General features: G+C 38.7%; 1 protein-coding gene across 1 annotated transcript in view; it reads right to left on the bottom strand.

Annotated features, from left to right (window-relative positions):
- Nucleotides 1-548: 548 nt before the first annotated feature.
- Nucleotides 549-24,298, bottom strand: part of LOC132114295 (iron-sulfur clusters transporter ABCB7, mitochondrial) — a 37,203-nt gene continuing 13,453 nt past the window's right edge. The window contains exons 9-16 of the mRNA XM_059522407.1: nucleotides 14,379-14,553; nucleotides 13,163-13,320; nucleotides 12,523-12,686; nucleotides 11,465-11,594; nucleotides 11,099-11,270; nucleotides 10,902-11,005; nucleotides 8,558-8,665; nucleotides 549-1,106 (exon numbers count right to left, since the gene is read on the bottom strand). Coding sequence (XP_059378390.1) covers nucleotides 885-1,106; nucleotides 8,558-8,665; nucleotides 10,902-11,005; nucleotides 11,099-11,270; nucleotides 11,465-11,594; nucleotides 12,523-12,686; nucleotides 13,163-13,320; nucleotides 14,379-14,553 — 1,233 coding nt within the window. The 3' untranslated portion in view covers nucleotides 549-884. The remainder of the gene's footprint in view (nucleotides 1,107-8,557; nucleotides 8,666-10,901; nucleotides 11,006-11,098; nucleotides 11,271-11,464; nucleotides 11,595-12,522; nucleotides 12,687-13,162; nucleotides 13,321-14,378; nucleotides 14,554-24,298) is intronic.

Here is a 24,298-nt window from a genome sequence, read left to right as displayed (position 1 = left end):
ATATCTAAAATAACATTGTGTATATTTTGTTTTATTATTATTATTATATAAGAAAATATTTCCATAATATATCCCACGGTATTACAAGAACATCATGTCAATCCATAATTAATACATTTTTAGTAAATCAAGAAAACACTCACACTGATTAATGTCCCACTTTACCTGCATCTCTCTTAAAACACTTTAAAACAAAACTGCATCACTACTTATTCTTAAAAATCAATCAACACCACCTTGACACTTCTGATAATTTTTATTTTATTTTTTTTTTTAAGTAAAATATATAACTGCAGTAAAATATTTCAGCAGAGGTACATTGACAGACATTGACCCAGCACCCCTCAGATGATTCAGTGATGGATCGAAACACATTTACATCTTTCAGAAACTCCTCTATACTGAATGAATATCTCCTCACACAATGACTTCGAGTGATTTCATGGACATCCTGGAGCATATAAAGCCCTTGGACGACACGATGATGAAAAGCTTCATCTGGCTTCATCTTCATTTGAAAGATTCGCTGAAAAAAACGCTTGCTCCCAGACACTCGAAGAAGGAAGTTTATTTAATACAAACTTGTTAAATGTACTTGCAACTCAGATTTGGTTAAATACATAGAGACAATGTTCATAGAGAAAGCTCCAAAACGGTCCAGACATATCAAAAGTAATTCAACAGACAAAATATCTATTCGGTGATATGTGCACTCTATACAACGCACTTCTCAGCGCATCTCATATATAATATGTACACACCAATAATAAAAACAACTTACAAGAGTTCCAGTTGACATAAAAGAGAGTGCTACAGATCATCTTGATAGCACGTGACAATAAAGGCCCTGGCTGTGGTCCAGACGCTCAGGTGAAGGGTCAGATTTAGCAGGAGCAGTTCCCACAGCCCTTCACACTGTTCAGGATCTCCTCCTGCAACTTCTTGCGCTCCTGTTCTTTCTGGGAGAGGCGCTCGGGGATGGGCTCGGGCCCGCCGCTGCCGCTGCTGCTGGTGTTTCTGCTGTTCTGTGTGTTCCACAGGTCTGCGTACAGACTGCCCGGCATCTCCAGCAGAGCCCGATGGCTGCCGCGCTCCACCACCTTCCCCTGCGGCACAACAAGAGACCGCAAGACGTGAGTGAGAGACACCTTCAGTGTGTAAACACAGTTTGACAACCGAGGAGAAGAGATCCTGCTGATTCTGAATTCCTCCTAAAAAGCGATTACAGCCGAGCATCATCACCTGAGCGGGAAACCTTTCTGGTTATACATTTCTGATCCTTTAATACAGTTCTGCATTGTATGTAACTAAAGTGTTTTCACCCTCATTTGGGGGTCACACTGTGATCTTCACGGTCAGAAGTGACCGGACACCTAAAATGTAACTTTTTGCTAATTTTTTTTTTATTTTAAGATAATTTTATGCCACTAATTAATATTTATGCAGTAATTATGACAAATTTCTGCCCATTGAAAATACTGTTTTTTTTCCTCACATATTTTTGTTACTTTTAATGAATGCAGTATTTCATGTTAAGATAAGAGTCGATGCCTTTAAAATCTAATTTTTGAAGCCAGATTAGTGACACCTGGTGGGACCAAAATAAGAAAAACATCTGCAACTCCATGGTTTAGCCCATAGATTCTCTATATATTCTCTATATAAAAGGCTTATGAATTCTCTAATTGTTTTTAGACATAAATACTTTTTTATTTAGTTGTGCGTTTGGATATATATTTACATTCTCAAAAACTACATTTTGTCAAGGTTTAGATTTTTTGTTTGTTTGTTTGTTTGAAATGTTGATTTGAAGCGTCAGTTTTTAAATTATAATTACTACAGTCAAACCTAAACACAGAGGAAGCATTTTGTTATACAAACCTTAAAATGTCTATTAAAAATGTAACAAAAATGAACAAATTTTATTTTATTTTTTTCAGTTTTCTGTCTCGTTTTGGATATATGGTTATATAGCCATACCAATTCATTTGAGTGTGTAAAACTGTGTGTGTCTGTTTTGCACTCTTGATGTTTCAGCGTATAACCCTTTCATTGTGGTGTCATTTCTTCTGCATTGTGTCAGATTTGTAGATTGTACACACAAATTCTCAAGTGTGACTTTTTTTTTTTTTTTACAACCACTTAAGTCTGCTCGAATCATGGTCTCCATGTTTGTGTGTTCACATTCCAAATGCCATAAAAGTCACAAGTTTCGTACCATTCCGATGAAGCTGTGATTTTAAATCAATTCAAAAGTGACCGAAAAGCACCAGAGGGTTGAGAGGTCATTTTAATTTTGAGGGTGGAAAAACTAGAACAAGGCTATGATTTATTGAAATAAATGCACATTCAAAGTAAAAGCATGTCGCTGCTGTGCGTTCTACAAGCGGTTTCAGAGCAGTTCACAATCAATAAATACTGCACCTTTATGATGTACTGCTGATGAATTCTGACAGTGTTAGCTGTAGGTTGTTTTGTATTGTACTATGATGTAGATAGATGTAAAATTGCACATACTATCTCACTCAACTGTCTGCATGAGTAGCTTGAAGTAGAATAGCATAAACATTACAAAATAAGAGTCCTGATGTATTTCAGACTTGTTTATACTTAAAAGCCCTGCATTATGCAGAACTTTTTTTTCAGGTTACACAATAAGACATTTGAAATATAATTGATTTAATAATTATTGAATAAATTCAGTCTTGACAGAAATATATATATATATATAAACCTACTGGACTTTTTTGTTTAAAATAAAAACAAAAATGTAATAATGCTGATTGTGAATGTCCCATTGCATCCTTTTTTTTGAGGAAAATTTTTTTTTAAATACATTTTAATTGTTTTTGATGCGCTCCCGAATTTTTTTTAAATTAGGAAAAAATTCAGCCTTGAGTTTGCAGTCTGTATTGAATGCAGTGCAATGGCACACTATCAATGAAAAATGTCTTTGTTTTACAAACAGAGTTACATCATGTAATCGCTATGTCACAGATGCATGCATCTTAACATGTTTCGACCTCAGAATAATCATTTGACTTTCCATGAGACTCGTTGAGATCATGCAAGGTTAACAACTATAATCTATTTTTCTGCAAGGGTAGTCGTGGGAGAACAGCACCGATGCACAGTAACCATCTCATAAACACACACAAGAAGAAAAAACCCTGAGTGTTTATGCAGGCTTAGCCTTGGGATTGTTTCAGGAGGCCAGAGGCTGTTATTTAGCATTTAAGCTTGCTTTCTTTTATTGACGCCTTGATATTCAGCAGCATAAAGACGCCTGCAGGCAGAACGACTGTGCAGCTGCATCCAAATTGGACGAACTGGGCAAAACAAGAGATTTGGAGCCATGAAGGGGCACTGACAGAGAGACAGTGTGTAATATTTGAGAAAGGTCTAAAGAGAGCTGAGACTCGGAGCAGGGATGCAGCGGTGTGGGCGTACATGCAGCATCGCCTCTTAAAAGACTTCCAGCAACACAGCTTTCACAATGACAGATCAACCAGTCTCTCGGCTGTTTGCTAGTTACTTGCATCAATTACGACGCCACTTTTGCCAAGCAAGACTCAAACACTGATCGTATTTTTAGCAGCGGTGTCATTTACAGCTTGGATCACTGTATTATGACCCATTTTGATACTGGCAGGAAAAGACAAGATTTCACAACAATATTTGCTTCAGTTTCTTTTCCACCCCCCACACGCATCCGGATTGAAAAGGTCTCCACACATGGGAGACAAACAAAGGTGTCGCTGAGCACTGGGCAAAAGGTATTTCCACTGCTAATGAGCTAAAAATCAAATGGTCCAGCCCCCGCACGCTGCCCTCCGCTCTCACACAGCTGAAGATCAGGAGTATGAACACATGTACACGCTAGCACCAGGAGTATGCATCAACTTGCATGTTTCTTCTACAGACTAAAGGAAGGGATGCTAAACATGCTGGCTATTCAGTACTAAATTATCTATGTCCTGATTAGTGCTGGGATGTAACAGATTTTATGTCATTTGGATTAAGTAATCAGATTACCAAAAAAAAAAAAAAATAGTAATGTGCGACACTTTAATGTGTCGCCATGTCTTTGTGTGTGTTTTTATACATTTATTTTCTTCCTCTTTGTATTTTTATGCAAGAAAAGTAAATGAGTTTGACATCAAATAAACAAATGATGGTAAAAGTTTGTTCTAAACGCAATCCTAAAGTATTCTAAAATGTGTAATCTAAGAGATAATTTGTTCAATTTATACACTGTCGCCTTGCATAATTACGTCAAGAAATCACTACACACTACAAACAAATTAAATTAGATCATGACAGCGCACATTTCTGTCATAGACAGTACTTTTAGCATTTTATTGTTTGCATCAGGATGATATTAGCCCAGAAAGCTTGCATCGATGCACACTTACCTGGTAGAAAATTACTGTAAAATATAAAATTTCACATTTTATGTAAATGCATTATTATTAGTTTGTCTCCAAGACATTTGTAGAAGCCTACCTGCAAAAGGTTTTAAATGCAAGGGGTGGGTGCACCAAATGTGGATTTAATTCAGTTAAATAGAGGTTAATTGATCAATTAAATCAAGTAAGCCAAATAAATACAGCATTTTTACACAAGTGCCTAAAGCTTTTCACAGTACCATGACTTTGTAGGTAGGTTTCTATCTAGACCAGGGATTCCCAAAGTGTGGTGCGCGCACCCCCAGGGGTACGCGAGCTGCCACCAGGGGGTGAGCGAGAGGAAAAATGTAATGGCGGTCTGTTTTTTTTAAGTGGGTTTTTTCCTTACAATAAAAAACATGAACAGTAAACATTTCCTTTGTAATCGCTTTAATTTTAAATAAAAAACTATAATTTAATAGTTTTCGATGGAAACGCACTGTTATTCTTTTATGTACTGCAGGCTAGGCTGCTATATGCGTGCCAACTCGTTTCATTCATTCCATAATATATATTATAAATATGCTTAACTGGCTGAAATCAGAGAAACTGTCAAGTCTGACATCTTATGATAAAGTTGTTAGTCAGGAGGAGAGGGGCCAAGAGAGAGTGAGGATTTGGAGGCAACAGAGACGAAGAGAATAGAGAAAGAAAATGAGCAAATAAAAAATCTGGAGGAAATCTCTCTCTCGCTGCAGGCTGAGCGACTTTTGCGCTGCACTCGAAAAGTTACAGATGCATCCTCTTATTTTATTTGATGTTTGTACCTATGCTCTTTGCAACTTAATTATGTTGTGGATCGTGTGTAGGCTAGTTTTATTGTCGCACTTGAAAAGTTTCAGACTGATCCTCGTTTTTATTTATTTTATCTATTTCGGAGCTTATTCTCTTTAATGATGTGGATCGTTTGTAACTTAATTACAATTTAATTCAATGTACTGTCGTTCTAATTTCCATAACCGTTGTGTTACAGTGGTTCTCAACCTTTTTTCCCACTGGGCCGCACTACGGTCCAAGTCCAAGTGCAAGCGGATTGCACAGATTCGAGTAGCAATGGGCTTCTTCACACTGCCTCTACATGTGCAATTGTGCTTTTGAAGACTACTGACCACCGCACCTGTCCGTGCGGTCATAAAATATGGGAGGCACGCGTTCGTCCTCTCAGAGCCTCCACACCATGACGATGTTTACGTCACGCTTACCTAGCGGACTCCCCGCGGACGCTGAAAGTTTAACATATGGCTTAAGATGCAGTCTGTAAGACGCGCACAGGAGCATGACTTGATGCGACATTGCAGAAAATGTGCATTCACAAATGTAGCCTATGTTGATCCAAATATGGAAAGCACATTCGAATTTAATAATATAAGGTTCTCTCCAGAGATGTTTTGCCACATTTCTTCAATTAAGGATGATTGCTATGTAATATATGGTGTTCCCATTTGCCTGAACTTCTTCAAGTAGGTTGCGAGGCAAACCGAAAATCCAGCACCCTCCTTCACTACTGATACTGCGACTATTCTTTTTTATACGTGTTCATTCGCTGGCATTTTTCACATTTCTTTTTTTTTCTCCCTTAAAAACAAATTTGTCCATTATGATGCTCAATTTTACCGAACTAATGGCTGTTGATTGAATTCTGCCAAAGTGGGCGCTTGTATGTGTTCGTTAAATGCGTAATGTTATGCGAGTAGGTCTGCTCATGTCTGAAAATAATATATGAAACACAAAATAATTTAACATAAGAAATATAAGCTATAGCCTAATGTTTTTTAAGTAAATGTTTAAATTAATGTAAAAAAATAATAATAATAATAATTGTAAAACTGAAAAAAAAAAAAGAATTGTGTTCAGCATGGTGGGACGCATTTGAATTCGTGGCCATGTTTCTTTTACGCGGCTGAAAATAACCGTGCTTTCTGTTACTGAGTCTGAGCCTGTGTCTGTCACTCGTCCTTTTAAAAGTGGAAGCTTGTGCGTAGCTTTGTTGCATTATATTGAAACTTTGTTGATGTTTTTATTGTCGTGCGTGTTCTGGTTATTTGCGCATGATTAAACATGACTCTTTATATGGCGATAAAAGACAGCTTTGTTGCGTTGTGGGGATTGGGGGTGCGCCAACCCGGTTGGGACATAGAAGGGGGTGTGCAGGAAAAAAAGTTTGGGAACCGCTGATCTAGACAATGCATTTTTTTTTCGGATATACTGTAATATAATAAACAAGCACTTAATTATTTGGGGAATCTGATAACATATAACCAGTCCCTACTGTGCAGTTCAGACATTATGCAAACTGGAGCAACAAACTCAAGTGAGGTCTTTCATTTCCCATGAATGCATTAATGCTGAACAAGACATAAGCCATAATGCAGTGTGTCACTGACAAGCTCCACACCCATTTCAAGGGCAACTTTGGAGAATAGTCATCATTTCACAAGCTCATTTCTACCAACAGCCTGGATCTCAATAGCAGAAGGATACACAAGGACAGCACTGAGAGAGCTTTCTTCATCATTGCAATGAAAGAAACACAAGAGACATTCACATGAATGCTTTTATCCCATCTACACATCTGAAACTAAACTCATCACACTTTTGTTTCAATGTAGCAATCCCACAATCACCATACTATCACAAAAACACCTGAACCTCAGGGCCAAACTCTATATGGGAAGGATGCTAATGTTTCCCTATAGGTCCCTTTCACGTGACTCACATTAGGGCTTCAACACGAGTTTCATGCACGACTTTGACCTGCACGTGAAACACAGTACACAGAGTATCAAAGGAAGACCATTTGACAAGGTTGCTACGTAGCAAGAACGAGGGGTTTGATATGTCTTAGTCAGGGCATCTAGTGGTCAAGTCCACTTGTCGAATGCATTCCCTAACTGATGCATTGGGATTGGGTTTGAGCCTGTACACATGGTGAAAGCAGGAAAAAAACACTTGTCCACAAACTGCATCGCAGTGTAAATGCATGTCATTATCTTTCTATAATAACCCAAAAGAAGCGGAATCTTACACTCATTTATCATCATTTGGCATGCACATTGTAAAGAAAAGAATATTTTGTTTTCCAATGGAGCTTCTTGGCTGTCTGTAAGGCTGATGTTGCTAAAGCTACCACTGTCTCTGCCTGTTTTCCCTAATGCTGTCAGAATGAGCATAAATTGGAATGTGAAGTGACATTCAGCCAAGTATGGTGACCCATACTCAGAATTTGTGCTCTGCATTTAACCCATCCAAAGTGCACACACACAGAGCAGTGAACACACACACACACACACTGTGAGCACACACCCGGAGCAGTGTGCAGCCATTTATGCTGCGGCGCCCGGGGAGCAGTTGGGGGTTCAGTGCCTTGCTCAAGGACACCTAAGTCGTGGTATTGAAGGTGGAGAGAGAACTGTACATGCACTCCCCCCACCCACAATTCCTGCCGGCCCGGGACTCGAACTCACAACCTTTCGATTGGGAGTCCGACTCTCTAACCATTAGGCCACGACTCCCCTAAAATGTGGTTGTCAAAATGTGCATATGAAAGCAATGTGAAGTCGAGCTCATAATGTGATAGCACGCAAAGTCACCATGAGACCAACTATGTCGTTATTTTAATCGCGCCGTGCTCCCCGTCATAAACACACGCTGACTGCACTGCAAAATCAGATTGCGTGAGACTTTCCTGTTTTGTTGTTGATGGTATGAATGAGCATGAGCTCTTGAAGCTCCGCCCTCTTCTGAAAAGGCAGGGTGGAGCAGCAGCTCATTTGCATTTAAAGGGACAAACACAAAAACGTTGCATTTCAGCTCATACCCTAAAAGCGCCGATTTCAACAAGCTATAAAAATAATCTGTGGGGTATTTTGAAATAAAACTTCACATACACTCTGGGGACATCAGACACCTTTAAGTGATCATTATAAAATCATCAAAACTCACCTGAAAGTTGAATACACTGCAAAACATTGATTTGAATCATTATAGTTGTGGGGATTGGTAATTTTATGTTTCTTAAGAGGAGATGAGAATTAAGCACTGGCTTCCGTGCATGATTTCTGGATGTTTCAGCTCCTGTCACACACATGTACAGATTCAGAAGAGCTTACCTGATTTAGTACAATAATCTCATCTGCATCCACAATGGTGGACAGCCGGTGTGCAATAAAGACAGATGTCCTGTCCCTCACCATCGCCTTCACGGAAGTCAGAATATTCTGGAAAGAAAATGAGAAAGAGAGAGAAATCATACTAATGTCTCTCTGTTATCCATCCATCTCTGAATGAATCCGCAAGGCTGAAAAAAGCTTTGCTGATGTTTTTGAGATGTTTGATTAAGAAGCCGTCTGCGGTTCCCTGCAATAACAAGCGTTGCTATGATTGACAGGATTTATATGAAAAACCCTCTGACAATAAGATACATTAAAACACTGTTGAAAGCCAACAGAGCAAACACTTCCTTAACTATAATAAGACATAAAGCCTCATGAAAATAAAAAAGCTTAGTGTAAATATCAAATGAAAAGTGTTCCCAAAGCATCGGGGGAAAATCAGCGGTAATTCAATCTCTAAAGATCTGTTAGTGATGGTGGTTAGCTCTACACGGCTAAACAGTTCAAAAACTAGACGGATAAACCAAACAGGTTTAGTCTTTTAGCACACAAAACCCTTCTCAGTCTGGCAAACTCCAGTTTCACTGGCTGGCTTAGAGTGGTCACGAACTGCCTTTTTATTATTTTGTTTGGTTCTCTAAGGTCTACTTATAATGTTATCAAGATGTTTACATAAAAAGCATCAAATGATCTGTAATAACAGACAAAGCAATAGTGATCATGTTATAAAAACACTAACTCAAACTTGTGTGGTTAGACATTACTGTCAGATCCAATATAATCGAAAAGCATCGTCTTTTAGTTTCAATCTTTCTGAAATTCCTGTGTTGAACTCTGCCTTGTTTGCAATGGCATCTAGTTGTTTTTGAAGCATCTTTATTGTTTGGTTTCTGTGTAGAAGTGTTTGCCTCTTGTTATGAACACAATGTGTGTGAAACAGTGGGCGGGGTTAAACAGGCAGTGATGTAAGAGCAGGCAATGATAATCTGCAGAGGCGGGGTTTAGCCACACTATTACGTGATGTATAATCGGTGGGCGGGTCTAAACAGACGGTGATGTAAAATCGGTAGGCGGGGCTAAACAGGCGGTGATGTAAAATCGGTGGGCGGGGCTAAACAGGCGGTGATGTAGAATCGGTGGGCGGGGCTAAACAGGCGGTGATGTAGAATCGGTGGGCGGGGCTAAACAGGCGGTGATGTAGAATCGGTGGGCGGGGCTAAACAGGCGGTGATGTAGAATCGGTGGGCGGGGCTAAACAGGCGGTGATGTAAAATCGGTGGGCGGGGCTAAACAGGCGGTGATGTAGAATCGGTGGGCGGGGCTAAACAGGCGGTGATGTAAAATCGGTGGGCGGGTCTAAACAGGCGGTGATGTAGAATCGGTGGACGGGGCTAAACAGGCGGTGATGTAGAATCGGTGGGCGGGGCTAAACAGGCGGTGATGTAGAATCGGTGGACGGGGCTAAACAGGCGGTGATGTAGAATCGGTGGGCGGGGCTAAACAGGCGGTGATGTAGAATCGGTGGACGGGGCTAAACAGGCGGTGATGTAAAATCGGTGGGCGGGGCTAAACAGACGGTGATGTAGAATCGGTGGGCGGGGCTAAACAGGCGGTGATGTAGAATCGGTGGGCGGGGCTAAACAGGCGGTGATGTAGAATTGGTGGGCGGGGCTAAACAGGCGGTGATGTAGAATCGGTGGGCGGGGCTAAACAGGCGGTGATGTAGAATCGGTGGGCGGGGCTAAACAGGCAGTGCTTTAATAATATAACTGCATACATTTCATTGCATGTCTGTGTAAACAAACTAGTTAATTGAACCAGTCCACTAAAACAAACCGTCTTAAAGAATCAGTTCAAAGAAAAGAGTCTGATTTCCATTTTTGTCTGAGGCTCTGGATTACAGTATTAATGTCATAAATAATGATCAGACCGATCATTTCACTTCATAAGCCCTCGTCAGGAGCCATGGGATATGCTTCTTTTTTAATTCTCAGGAAGGGGCAGCTGGTGAATGTCATTTAATGAATCAGCAAGAACCACGGTTTCTGCTAAAAAATCTTCTTTACTGATCTACTGAAGAAATTAATCTGAAAAATCTTGAATGGCCTGAGAATGAGTAAATTAACAGCAAATAGTCTGTTCTTAGTGATCTGAGTGGTACATTTCGACAGATTTCTTTCTGAATGTGACGCAAAAAAAAGCTATTTATCTTGACAGCTAACTCCCAGCTTCCTGTGTTTTCATGTGTACAGCCGGCTGCAGACGGCTTCAGTTTTCATGCCCATGTCATACCTGTTATCCAGGAATCTACTACTTCACTGGCACACGAGTGTGCTCTCACCTCTTCAGTGATCGAGTCTAGTGAAGATGTGGCCTCGTCATACAGCAAAATGGGAGGGTTTTTAAGGATGGCCCGTGCGATGGCCACACGCTGCTTTTCTCCACCTGTCACAGGAAAAACACGCTCTAGATCACTCCAGAAGAAACCATCCTGTTCCTCTAAAACAAAGGAGCTCTCCACTTCCTTCAGAAAGTTACCTGAGAGCTTCAGGCCTCGCTCTCCGACCTGCGTGTCGTACCCATGAGGCATCCGGAGGATGGCGTCGTGGATCCCAGCTAGTCTGGCCACATGGTACACGTCCTCTGCGGTGGCGTTGATGTTCCCATAGAGCAGGTTGTAAAATATGGTATTGTGGAAAAGCACAGCGTCCTGAAATTATATTTACATTTTGATTTCTCAGAAGATGAAATAAGTCTCATATTTTTTTTTCATAGCCTTAAATTAAGTCTAATTATGGTTCCCATGGTACCTTCCCAGTAGTTTATATCAGATACTTATATTTAAAGAGTAAGAAAACACAAATGTTCCCTGAGGAGGTGATAATTACATCTGCAAAGCCTCACCTGCGGCACGACGCCCACAGCTTTCCTCAAACTCTCCAGACTAACGTCACGTATGTTCTGGCCCGAGATGAAGATGTTGCCCTGCTGGGGCTCGTAGAAACGATAGAGCAATCGGACGATCGTGCTCTTCCTAGGGAAGAAAGAAAGTCAAAAACGGTTTTCTGTTGTTGTATTTGTATTTCAACAAAGTGTCAGGGTGAGGAGAGGAAAATGCTCGACATTGGAATAAATATTACATGAGCCGTTTCAGGAGACAGACTTGTTATCCTGTTACTATCATTTGGGTCTGGACACTGTAATACATTGTACACTGTGCAATATTTTTATTTTTTTTTATATTTAATGGCATGCATGTATATTTACTGAGTAATCCACTATTTTGTAGAGCCCCCTCAAAACAGCAATTTTCACCTGAGATTCAGAGCCAAATTTCAGGGGGTAAAATGGAGTTCAGAAAGAGGGCAGCATCATTATTTGATTATTTTGATATTTTCAAACAGAGATTGTTAGGTCTACTAGTAAAATCTGTTGACTTTATCCAACTTTGACATACATCCGTGACATTTGATATTTTGACCCCCCCTCACAGTCCCTCACAGAAATAAATTACACCTTAAAATATTTTCACATAGAAAACAGCTGTTTTAAACAGTAAAATATTTCACAATATTACTGCTTTTGCTGTATTTTGGATCAAATAAACAAGCTTGATGAGCAGAAGAGACGTCTTTAAAAATATAAAAATCTTTTGGCTGGAAACGTAAAATGAATATTACGTTTTTAAAAAAACATACCAGAGCCTTAAAATGTTGGTTAACTTATTTCCTACAAACTAAAGTAGTTTTAATTAGTTTCAGAGGAACTCTAAGCATGAGATTATTTACAGTTTGGCTGTAAACGGGGCTCAAACGATGGGCCTTTAGTCTCTTATCACAGTGTCAAATGCTAATAATATATAATAATAATAATTATTCAGGTCCAATTTAAACTCTATTGTGCCAAGTTCAGTGAAACCTGAAGGTAATATACCATAAGCATGTCTTTCCCGGAGCACTTACCCAGATCCACTGCCACCAACAATGGCCACCTTTTTCCCAGCAGGCACTTCAAATGAAACCCCGTTAAGCACCTTTTGGCCCTCTAAGTACTCAAAATACACATCCTCGAACCTGATGGTGGCTTCCTGGGGTGGAACGAGCAGCGGCGGGGCCATTTCTTTCTCCTTCAGGACACAAAGGGTCAAAAAAACACATTTAGCAATCTGAAACGTACATTTAGAGGCTTGAAACAGGAATTGAAACATTTCTACGACAATCCATTGTAATGACGCCATTGTAAGACAATAGCGCTCAGTAGTTTTACACTAAATTGAGAAATCAAGGGTCCCTCAATAATGGCTTGATGGGCAGCACTGTCCTGCGGTGAAAACCATTACTGACCACTGCCAACAACCCGACAGATTTGATTCACGCTAATTTCAGGCTGCATACCAAATTAGCCAAATGAAGAATGAGCTTCGTCAACCGAACACTATGAAAGACAGGAAACACTCAAATGTTTCTGGAATTTAAAACCAATACTAGGTAAATGCCACATAATATTCAGTTTTGATAAATGCCACTAATGTGTCAATAATTCAAATGTACACAATACAAATTGAAATAGTTTTGTCCTCCATACAGTAAAGGCGGAGCGCACCTTTATTTTAGGGTCGACGCTGAGCAGAGTGAAGAGCGTGTTCATGTCTATGAGGGCCTGTCGGGTCTCTCTGTACACGGTGCCCAGGAAGTTGAGCGGCATAGAGAGCTGGAAGAGCAGTCCGTTCACCATCACCAGATCACCCACAGTCAGAGTGCCTGCAGCCAAAACACACTCAATATATTACCACAATACTGATATTTATCAAGTTATTCATTCACCACAGGAAATGCTCTCTATTTGTTTGTTGGGCCTTGAGAACGATTGTTTGTTCACGATTAAACTCTCCAGAGTCAGAGTACTTTTAATTCAAGGCCCCATGAAACCCATTGCACTTTGAGCTGAATCAAAGCTTTTTAAAATGTAATCAAATCAATTCATTTACAAAAAACATTGCATTTGTTTTTGTTATTTTATCAAATAAGACGCTGCACAATAGAACTCTATAAATTAAAACATGGATTCAAAAATTTAGTGGTTGTATGATAGTTGTAAAATAATACGCTACATATTACTATATTCTGTCATAAGTTCTTCAAGATAAACCGTACTTTTATTTTGACACATCGCCACTATTTGTCTTGAAGGAGTAGTTCACTTCCAGAATAAGAGTTTCTAGGTAATGTCCTCACCTCTGTGTCATCTTCATGTCTTTCTGTCTTCAGTCGCAAAGAAATGAAGGTTTTTAAGGAAAAAAATTCCAGGATTTTTCTCCATATAATGGACTTTAATGGGGGCCGACGGATTAAAGGTTACAAATGCAGTTTCAGTGCAGCTTCAAAGAGCTCTACATGATCCCAGCCCAGGAATAAGAGTCCTATCTAGAAAAACGATTGGTCATTTAAAAAATAAACAATACAAAATTACAAAAAACACAGATGAAGTGCTAACCATTTGTGTCCTTTCCAACAGGATTACATCATGCGTGAAGTCCAGCATCTGTGGTTAGGAAGTATATTTTCTAGATAGGACTCTTATTCCTCGGCTGGGATCGTGTGGAGCTCTTTGAATCTGCACTGAATCTGCATTTGTAACCTTCAGTCCATTGGTCCCCATTCAAGTCCATTATATGGAGAAAAATGAACTAATCCTTTAAGAACTAGTTTCACTAACCCTTTGTAAATTAATTCTAACTTTTTAAAGCTAGTCTAAGCAGTTAATGCAACTGGCCCCTAAAGCTACTTTGAGTAATTAGAGATGAATGTGTCATTTTCACCTGCCATTATGCCTTTGCTTGCCAGCACCATGATGGCGGTGAGGCCCACGCTGAAGATGGCGCTCTGACCGAAGTTGAGCATGGCCAGAGTCGAGGTGGTCTTCAGAGAGGACGACTCATACACCTTCAGGAAACTATCGTAACGCTCGGCCTCATACGTCTCATTGTTGAAGTACTGAAAGAGAGAGAAAACAGCTGATGAGTTTAGAGACGTTCGAGAACATGTTCGAGTTTCTTTCTTCTTGCTGAGCACAAAGATGATATTTCGAAGAATATTGGTAACAAAAGAGTTTATGGTCTCCATTGACTAATATACTAATTTGTCCATGCTACAGAACTCAGTGGGGACCAGCAACTGTTACTCACTCAGCAACTCATCAAGGTTCGAAACAACTGCAAGCAAATGACAGATTTTTATTTTTGTTAAACTATTCTTAGGTTCTATCCGTAATAACCAGTTCAAGATCTCTGGGATGTGAAATCAAGCGTGTAACACGAGTTGTGTCGCATGAAAACATGCTGGCGATGCCTCAATCACACATTCAGATGTCTTTAAAGCTACAAAGTGAGTGAAGTGACATTCAGCCAAGTATGGTGACCCATACTCAGAATTTGTGCTCTGCATTTAACCCATTCGAAATGCACACACACAGCAGTGAACACACACACACACACACACTGTGAGCACACACCCGGAGCAGTGGGCAGCCATTTATGCTGCGGCGCCCGGGGAGCAGTTGGGGGTTCAGTGCCTTGCTCAAGGACACCTAAATCGTGGTATTGAAGGTGGAGAGAGAACTGTACATGCACTCCCCCCACCCACAATTCCTGCCGGCCCGGGACTCGAACTCACAACCTTTCGATTGGGAGTCCGACTCTCTAACCATTAGGCCACGACTTCCCAAATCGCATCTCTCTAAAGAGCAGCAGCCGAGTAAACCACAGGCTCAGAGATGATCGTGAGACTCTCCAGCAGAGAGGATGATGGGAGTGAAACACAAGAGCGCCACAATTAATTAGCTCTGAAATCTGACAAACTGTGGTGAGGTGATAAACAGCGTGGAGGACAGTGACAAGATTATTTAGAGCAGAAGACAAGAAGAAAATATTATTAGAACTTGAGCACTATGCTTTTTCAAAACTTTAATATATGGCCTGACATTTGGCCTGACATATAAATTTCACTCCGAAAATTCATTTAAAATCAAAAACACCACTTCGGTTTGTAGCAGAAGAGCAGTGCTTGATATTTATATCGAACATAAACATATTGTGATAATATATCACAATTTGCACTGGTTTTTTCTATATCTTTGAACAAATTAATATAGCTTTGATGAGCAGAAGAGACTTCGTACTGATCCCGAACTTTCGAGCGGCAGTGCAAACGCCATAAAGTTGTGCTGATATACCATGGTGCCTATGGAGGATTTATTGGGTCAGATTAAAAACTAAAAGTCTAAAACTAAAAGCCTTAAACCAAATCTAAAAATCTAAATTTGAAACTTAAAGTCCAAGTCGAAAATTAATTTGGTATTTAGGACTGGGCATTTGGTATTTAGAATAGGGCATTTTGTATTTAGGATTGGGCATTTTCTATTTAGGGCTGGGCATTTGGTCATTTAGCCATTTAGGATTGGGCATTTGGGGATTTAGGATTGGGCATTTAATCATTTATTTGTATTTGTATTTGAGGCCACAAATGTTACAAAGTTGTCATTAAGTTGAAGTTATCACACAGTCCTCGCTCAAGCCGCTCACTCGCTCTGTTTCATTACAGAAACAGAATTACATTACAATTACATTACTTTCATTACAGTGTGCTCCTTAGCACTGGGAGCTCCCTCTGATGTCCATAAGGTGCTTCTGCGCACCAGCCATTTCAAACCCAGCCTCCAGTATTTGGGCCACGCCTCCTAATTTGCATACACTCCTCAATCCTCAAATGCCCAATCCTAAATCCCCAAATCCCCAATCCTAAATGGCTAAATGATTAAACGCCCAATCCTAAATACCCAAATTCCCAATCCTAAATCCCCAAATGCCCAATCCTAAATCCTAAATGGCTAAATGACCAAATGACCAATCCTAAATTCAAAAAGCCCTATCCTAAATACCAAATGCCCAATCCTAAATACCAAATTAATTTTCGACTTGGACTTTAAGTTTCAAATTTAGATTTTTAGATTTGTTTTTTTGTATTTTTTTTAGATTTTTGGCTTTTAGTTTTTAATCTGACCCAATAAATCCTCCATAGGTGCCACTGAGAAAGATCAGCCACATCTTGTTAGTACGTAGTCTAATCTCTCAGCAGCTTTTTTAACACATAACGGACAGCTCTCCTGCACTGTCGTGACACTCTGAACATTTCATTAGAGCTCATCAAACTGTGCCAATTATCAGAGGAAGTCAAATGTATGGAGGATTGTTTTGTGAGTGAGGCTGCTTTAAAGAGAGAAACAGACAGACACTGGGGTGTATGAGCTAGTGTAACGGATCTGGAGTGGGTGGAGATCTCATTATGCAAGCACACATCCTAAATCCACATGCACTGACACACCAGTGACAGGAAACAAAGCTCGGCACGAAATACATCTGCTCTTAGCAAGAGCGCACACCAGATTGAGCTGAAGAGCAAAAGATCTGAGGCTCGAGACAGAAACAGAGCACAACAGCTTGTTAGATAATACAGGGCTCCAGACTGTGACTAAAACGCTCGCATTTGCCACCAAAAATATTATTAAGAGTGACGTTTTTGCTGAGGTTGCCACTGGTGACTCTAGAAATGTTGAATAAAATCTGATGGAATGCCTTTTTATATGCCTTTTTATAACAGTTATATGTTGACACAGACGATGTAACTGAATTGGTTTCATAATTAATGAATTTCACGACATAATTAGCCCGTTTCAGATGTAAGCCTGAATCATGCAATCACTCGGTACGATCAAGTTTCTACTGAGCGACTGCATAATTTAGGGCTACATCTGTAACCTTGCTACTTGTAAACCTTCCCACAGACCAGATTCTAATTTCTTACTTTTCGAATTGCAAATTTTTAATCCCATACATTACATTTCTATTAACTTACGAATCTGTCATTCACTGTTGTTTCAAACTTACAAGTCTTTTCTTCCTCTCGTGAACACTAATGAAGATAATTTAATAATCCTCTTTTAATTTTCTGTCCAGCTATCGAAAATCTAGTCAATTATCTTTTATTAATGGTAAAATTAAGGCTTAAGTGGGGCTGGACGATTAATCGAAAAGTAATCGAAACCGAAATTCAGAACCTCTAACCGACGTAATTTTCCCATTTCGGTTATTTTGTTTTTTTTAATCCTGTTAATACTTACCCCTTAAAAGCATACTACCGCGTGTGTAGCCACATGACTCTGCCCCATCCAGTCAGTGGCATAAAAGCAAAACACGGAGGTGAACGCCAGTTCAACACATAGTGATGGCCTTGTGTCTTCACTAAACTTTGTCAGTTGTATTTGTTTTATGGTTTGGACATTCAAGCGATTAGATGATCGGATGTGTATTATTATATCGAGCTACCATGTTAGCGCTAGGGCTGTCAAAAAATAAAACATGAAAAAATCCACATTCGAATGCAAAAATGTTGCATTCGAATTGTAGGTGGCGGTTAAGGAGGCAGCTTTAAGGCCCGCCCCGGGTATACTTCAAATTCCGCGTTCTGTCCCGTCTCACACAGCTTCATCCGCACAGCTTTCAGAAGACGGACGAGCTCGACAAGCAGTACCACTTCTGTCATCATTCACCCCGTCCGCGTGCAGGCACTTTTTGAGGATGCAAGGATGGATGCGCGGCTGTCCGCGAGCCCTTTTGATGACGAAAATTACATAATGTGGACGGTGCGCGGATGCGGATGGTCAAATTATACTTTGGTCTTTATCAGTGGTGCACGAGATTGCGATGATAATATAAAAGTGTCATTGCATTGGAATGTTTTTGTTAACCTATACAGTTGAAGCAACTAGATGCAGCGCTGCTGCGATGTTCAATTAAAATATCGAGGAAAAAGAGAATGTGGAGAAGATCTTGTTTACGTCAACTGAAACCAAGCCATTCACACAAAACGCATATTTCACGCATTTTCTAGAGAGGGACGTCTTCTATTACCCTTGCACTCGCGTCTCACACAATAGAGCCGCATGTTTAGAAAGCCATGTAAAATTAAGGTGGGTTCCGTTTTTTCCAAAAACATTTCTTGAGATTTGTGGGTTTTCCCCATCCTACTGCATCTCATGTTTAAATGAAAAATGTACTCTTGTGTTATTGGCTTTCACCCCTTTGAATTAAACTATGCATGCACACATGGTGCTGTTTTGTTTATAGTTCTTTAAGCTACTTAATTATAATTGGTTTATAAACATTATTTTAAATATTATGCACTTTTTTTCAGTCATATTTTCTTATGCTTTGAATAAACGTGCATTAATAATATTTTGCCCAATTCGCCCTCTTGTGGCCTCAGAAGAGAAGCCAAACGCTTTTCTTCACCCTAACTAAAATTATGAATTTTAAATTGGAATATAATTCGAATTTGGATAATATTTAATTGCAAATTCGAATTTAGTTTTTCAGCCATTTTGACAGCCCTAGTTCGCACAGCTGCATTGTGGCACGAAATCTCATATAAACAGTAGCTGTGAAGATCGCGTGCACAGTGGAACGCAGAAACTAGTTGTCAGCGCTGTCCTGTGATTTATCACTAAAGTAGATTAGAATCTCAAAACTTATTATAGCATATTTTTATACTTTTGAAGGAACTAGGCTATTTACAACCCACAGCTTCACAATAATATAGAGACGGTATGACTAATTCACACACGCAATCACTCATACTGGTACTGTGCTAATTTATCTTTATCTGATCTTTATTTATCTCTTACACCGTGCAATAATCTGTAATAAATGTTATGAACATAGATAAAATAACTGCTGATAGTGAGCTATATTGTCAGATCGCTCTTTCAATAGGAAAAAATATCTCACCTTTAATAGTCAATAGTATTTACAGTTAGGGTTGTAACGATATACCGGTATGACGATATACCGCGATATAAACATATACGATTATCATACCGTGTACATTTGCTTATTTACGGTATTGAGAGAAAATAACAGACACAGAATCTAATCTGCACCTAGGCAACAACTTTCCACCTAACTGTTCTCTTGCTCCACCCACACGTACAGCGGAGAAAACAGCAGAGACAGAGGCCGTTATCTCTAATCTCTATCCCACGTCAAAATACCAGTTAAAATTGGCACTAGTATGGGAATACTTTTTATATAGAAAAGTCGAATGCTTATTTGTACTTGAGGGCAGACACAGTTTACAAAAACTGGTCGGAAAGTGGCTGCAAAACGAGGAAACACATCGAACATGTTTACCTATTCAGAATATCATCCCTCCGAGCTGATACAGCTATGTCCCATTTATAATTTAAGGTTAATGCATTATGATTTCTGTGATGCGGTGTGAAGCACAGAATCCAGTCATGACAATGAATTTACAGTAGCTAGCTACACTGCAGATGTCACATAAAATGTGTGATTTGATGGATTGATGAATAAATAACAAACAAAGCTGTAAAATAATGACAAAAGCATAGCTGTATAAATATATAGGCTAATCTGTTTGTTTAGTCTATCTGTGAATGAGCAGCATTGTCATGTACTACATACTCAAGTATGCACCAGCGTGGCTTAAAGTGGCAGGTTTAACAGTGCCTGCTGTCTCACTATCTGAGGACGTGAACACAAACACTGAGAGCCTCACTGAGAGAACAATTAATAATCATTTCATCATTTTATTTGAGAAAACCACTGTCAAAAACAAATACATTGACACTCAAAGCTCTCCAATACAACCCGCCCAAATAAAAGTCTGCTTTTTAACTCAAAAAAAATTTACAGAAATTACGATTGTACTATAATGTAGCCTACTTCTAAAATAATAATAATTTACATGAACATTAGGGAATATAATTTTCCCCTCATTTTAATTAAGTAAATCTCTGTTGTGCAGCCCTTTGCGAAAACATAAAAGAATGTTTTAAAACAATTAAATTGTTACATTTTCATTACCAACATTTTTGATATATTTCTATTAAATCATAAGAATCCAGTACAGAATCCAGAAAAATTAAGTAAAACCAGAAAATATGAATTTGTATGAATTATTAATGATAAATACAAGTTATTAAACTAATAAATAATCAATGGTAAAATGTTTTTGTTTTTGATTAATGAGATTTGAATAAATAAATGCTTTCAAACATTTGGTCAACCCCGCCTCAAAACAAAACCCTGTTTTGATTGTTTAATACCGTATACTGTGATACCGTAAAACCATGATATTTTCTGAGACGATTATCATACCGTGAAAATCTCATACCGTTACAACCCTATTTACAGTACAAACCTTGTCAGTCAACTATGAGGGCAAAAAAACAAAACAGAAACAAAATAATCGTTCATTAATCGTAATCGAGGTAAAATGTTCAATTAATCGAGGTTTTGATTTTAGGCCATAATCGTCCAGCCCTAGGCTTAAGCTTCAAGAAAGTGGTTAAAAACATTATAAAGGAAGTCCATATGAACTGAACAGAACTGCGTTTACTTTTCAAAACCAAACATGAAAAGCAGGAAAATCATTAGACACATGTATGTGCAGCGCTGCCCGTGAGGGATCATGCACACAGCCGAGCTTCGCTGAAAACAAGGTTGTGCTTTCTGATTTGTGTGTGTTCAGTATACAATGCAGTTGTCACTCTCAAATACTTGAGCTGTGTGTGAACACCACCGTATTAATGACTCAAACACAGGACTGACACCGTATTGTGCTGCTGTGTGAATGTGGTCAGATCTCACAAATCAACTCAGATTTGCAAGCTCTTGAGTCAATATACCGTATTTTTCGGACTATAAGTCGCACCTGAGTATAAGTCTCATCAGTCCAAAAATACGTCATGGAGGAAAAAAAACATAAGTTGCACTGGACTATAAGTGGCATTTATTTAGAACCAAGAACCAAGAGAAAACATTACCGTCTCTAGCCGCGAGAGGGCGCTCTATGTCTTCAGTGTAGACTACAGGAGAACTGAGCAGCATAGAGTGCCCTCTCACTGCTGGAGACGGTAATGTGAACTCTTGGTTCATGTCTCTTGGTTCATGTCAAGTTAATTTTGATAAATAAGTCGCACCTGACTATAAGTCGCAGGACCAGCCAAACTATAAAAAAAGTGTGACTTGTAGTCCGGAAAATACGGTAATTTGATTCAGATCTCGATTTGAGTTTTCGAACAGATATTGTTTTAATTTGTCTGTGTCACATTTGTCACAGGCAATGATATATTTGATCACAAATTGAAATTTATAACACAGATTTGACTCTATATTTAAGTTGCATCAAGTGGTTTTTTTTCTTTTCTTTTGGGAATACATCAAATGTTGCAAGGCATTAGGGAGCGATCAAAATTGACCAAAATTTTATTTCACGATAAATACATATAACTCGATATAGCTATTTTTATTTATTTATTTTTTCTTATTAAAAATAAGCAAATTAAAAACACAACAGAACAAACTAATATAAAATAAACTTATTTTTACAGAAATTTTACAGAAATTAAATAGTGTATAAATGCTGCCTAATCTTCACTCCGTCAATCAAACATGAACTGATTCTTATTAAAGATCCAAAAGTGATTCAGTCAATGAGTGATTATCATTAATGACAGACAGCAACAGGGAAATTAAACTGCTGTCACTTTAAGACCGACTGCATGGATCCAATATACTCAGAGGTGGAAAGTAACGAATTACATTTACTCGCGTTACTGTAATTGAGTAGCTTTTTTGTGTACTAATACTTTTTAAAGTAATTTTTTAAATCTGTAATTTTACTTTTACTTAAGCATATTTTGTTTAAAGTATTGTACTTCGCTACATTTTAAAACACATTAATTACTGAGTAAAAAAAAATAAATCGCTCGCTGGAAACTACGTCAGTAAATAATGGGCAGGAGGGCAAACTGGCGCTAAAATCACAAGAAAGATGCAGACGGACAAAACAGGCGTTAGTGGTGCAGACACCCCGTCATATTCTGAAGTTGAACTTGAAGGAAATGAAGTGAACCCCTGGCCATATGTATGCTCTATTATGCAGTGTAAGCTGTACTTGCCTAGGAAGACCAAACTAGCAGCTTATAAAATCTCGACAAGACATCAACCCTTCGCAAGAATGTAGAGGTAAGCTAAATAATTGCATCGTTGCATTGGTGGTTAAAATGAAGCTTTGACATTTTAGCAAGAGGTTTTGCAAAAATTAGCTAAAAAGACCGTGGTGAGGAGTGTGCTATTTGTGTTTTAATGATGTGCACGCGCATTTATAGTGCGTTCTTTCACTGTGTGATTCACTCTCCTAAAATGCATTTAGAATGATCACAAAATTGAAGATATAGGGGCAGAAAATTCACATATTTATATAATTTCATATATTAAATCAAAATCACACAAAGAATGCCGTCTTTTCCTCCAAAAATCATCATGAATATATACATACATACATATAACAGTTCAGTAAACAAGTTAATTAAGAGACTTGCGTTTTAGACACCATATTGCCTTTTTTAGCTCTATTTCTACAACAGAAAATAATTCCAAACACAGCCACCAAAGCACAGTTTTGCGTCTCTGAGCAACGTGACAGTGTTTCGTTCCTGAATGAATCAACCGTTTAAATGATTCGGTTCAATCGCAATGACTCACTTATTAACAGTGACTTGCTGACACATACTGGCCATTTTAATTTCACATTTAAAGTATCTTTTGATTTTTTTAAATAATTAATTTCTTATCATTTCAAATGAGTATTAAACATTTTATGTCTTGTATATCAAAACATTATTCATGCATTTGTAACTGCAGGTTAAATGCATTCTTGTCCTGCACTAAACAGTGTAATACATCTAAATGCCACTTCCAATGAATCTTCTGCATTTCCTCTGCATTAAAAGATGAGTTTGTTGATACTGATTTGACTGGTAACAGCCCAAATGTTTTATTATTCTAAATAACTGATTCCTTTAATTAAAAACAACTAGTTTGAGATTAATAGACCTATCCCAGGGGTGTCAAACTCAGTTCCTGGAGGGCCATAGCCCTAACCCTGCTCCAGCACACATATCATGTAGTTTTCAAATAAACCTAAATGATTAGATTAGCTGGATCAGGTGTGTTTAATTAGGGTTATATCTAAACTGTGCAGGACTGTGGCCCTCCAGGAACTGAGTTTGACACCCTTGGCCTGTCCCATTTTGACTCCCTCCCACTGTTAAAATGTAACTAAGTAATTTTTACTCTGAGTAAAGTTTAAATGAGCTACTTTTTACTTTTACTTGAGTAGATTTTTAGACTGGTACTTTTACTTGTACTTAAGTAAAATTTCATTAATGTAATGGTACTTTTACTTGAGTAGAATATTTTTGTACTCTTTCCACCTCTGGATATACTGATATACATCCGGTTTCAATGGTTTACATTTATTTAACACATAACTGACTGTGTTTACGTCACGTGTATACTCCACACGACATGCATTATGAAATAACTGTGTACATATTTTACCATTCAAGCACAATAAAACAGGAAAGAGATCTGTTTTGGCGATCACATGCTGTCCGAGACGAGCTTTTAGTGCGTGTGCTTCAGCTGTATCTCAGTCAGCACGAGCACAGAGTTATTTTTCACTGCTTATTGCACCTACTAATGCCATCAAGTGCATCCCACTCTTTATTTTCTCATTCATGCATGCTTCCTTATCACACAAAGGTTTAAGTACTACTATGTTACGCAGATATATTTGCAAAATCTCTAACAATAGA

Source organism: Carassius carassius, chromosome 33, assembly GCF_963082965.1.
Source record: "Carassius carassius chromosome 33, fCarCar2.1, whole genome shotgun sequence".
Lineage (NCBI taxonomy): Eukaryota > Metazoa > Chordata > Actinopteri > Cypriniformes > Cyprinidae > Carassius > Carassius carassius.
This window is presented reverse-complemented; position numbering and strand designations above follow the sequence as displayed.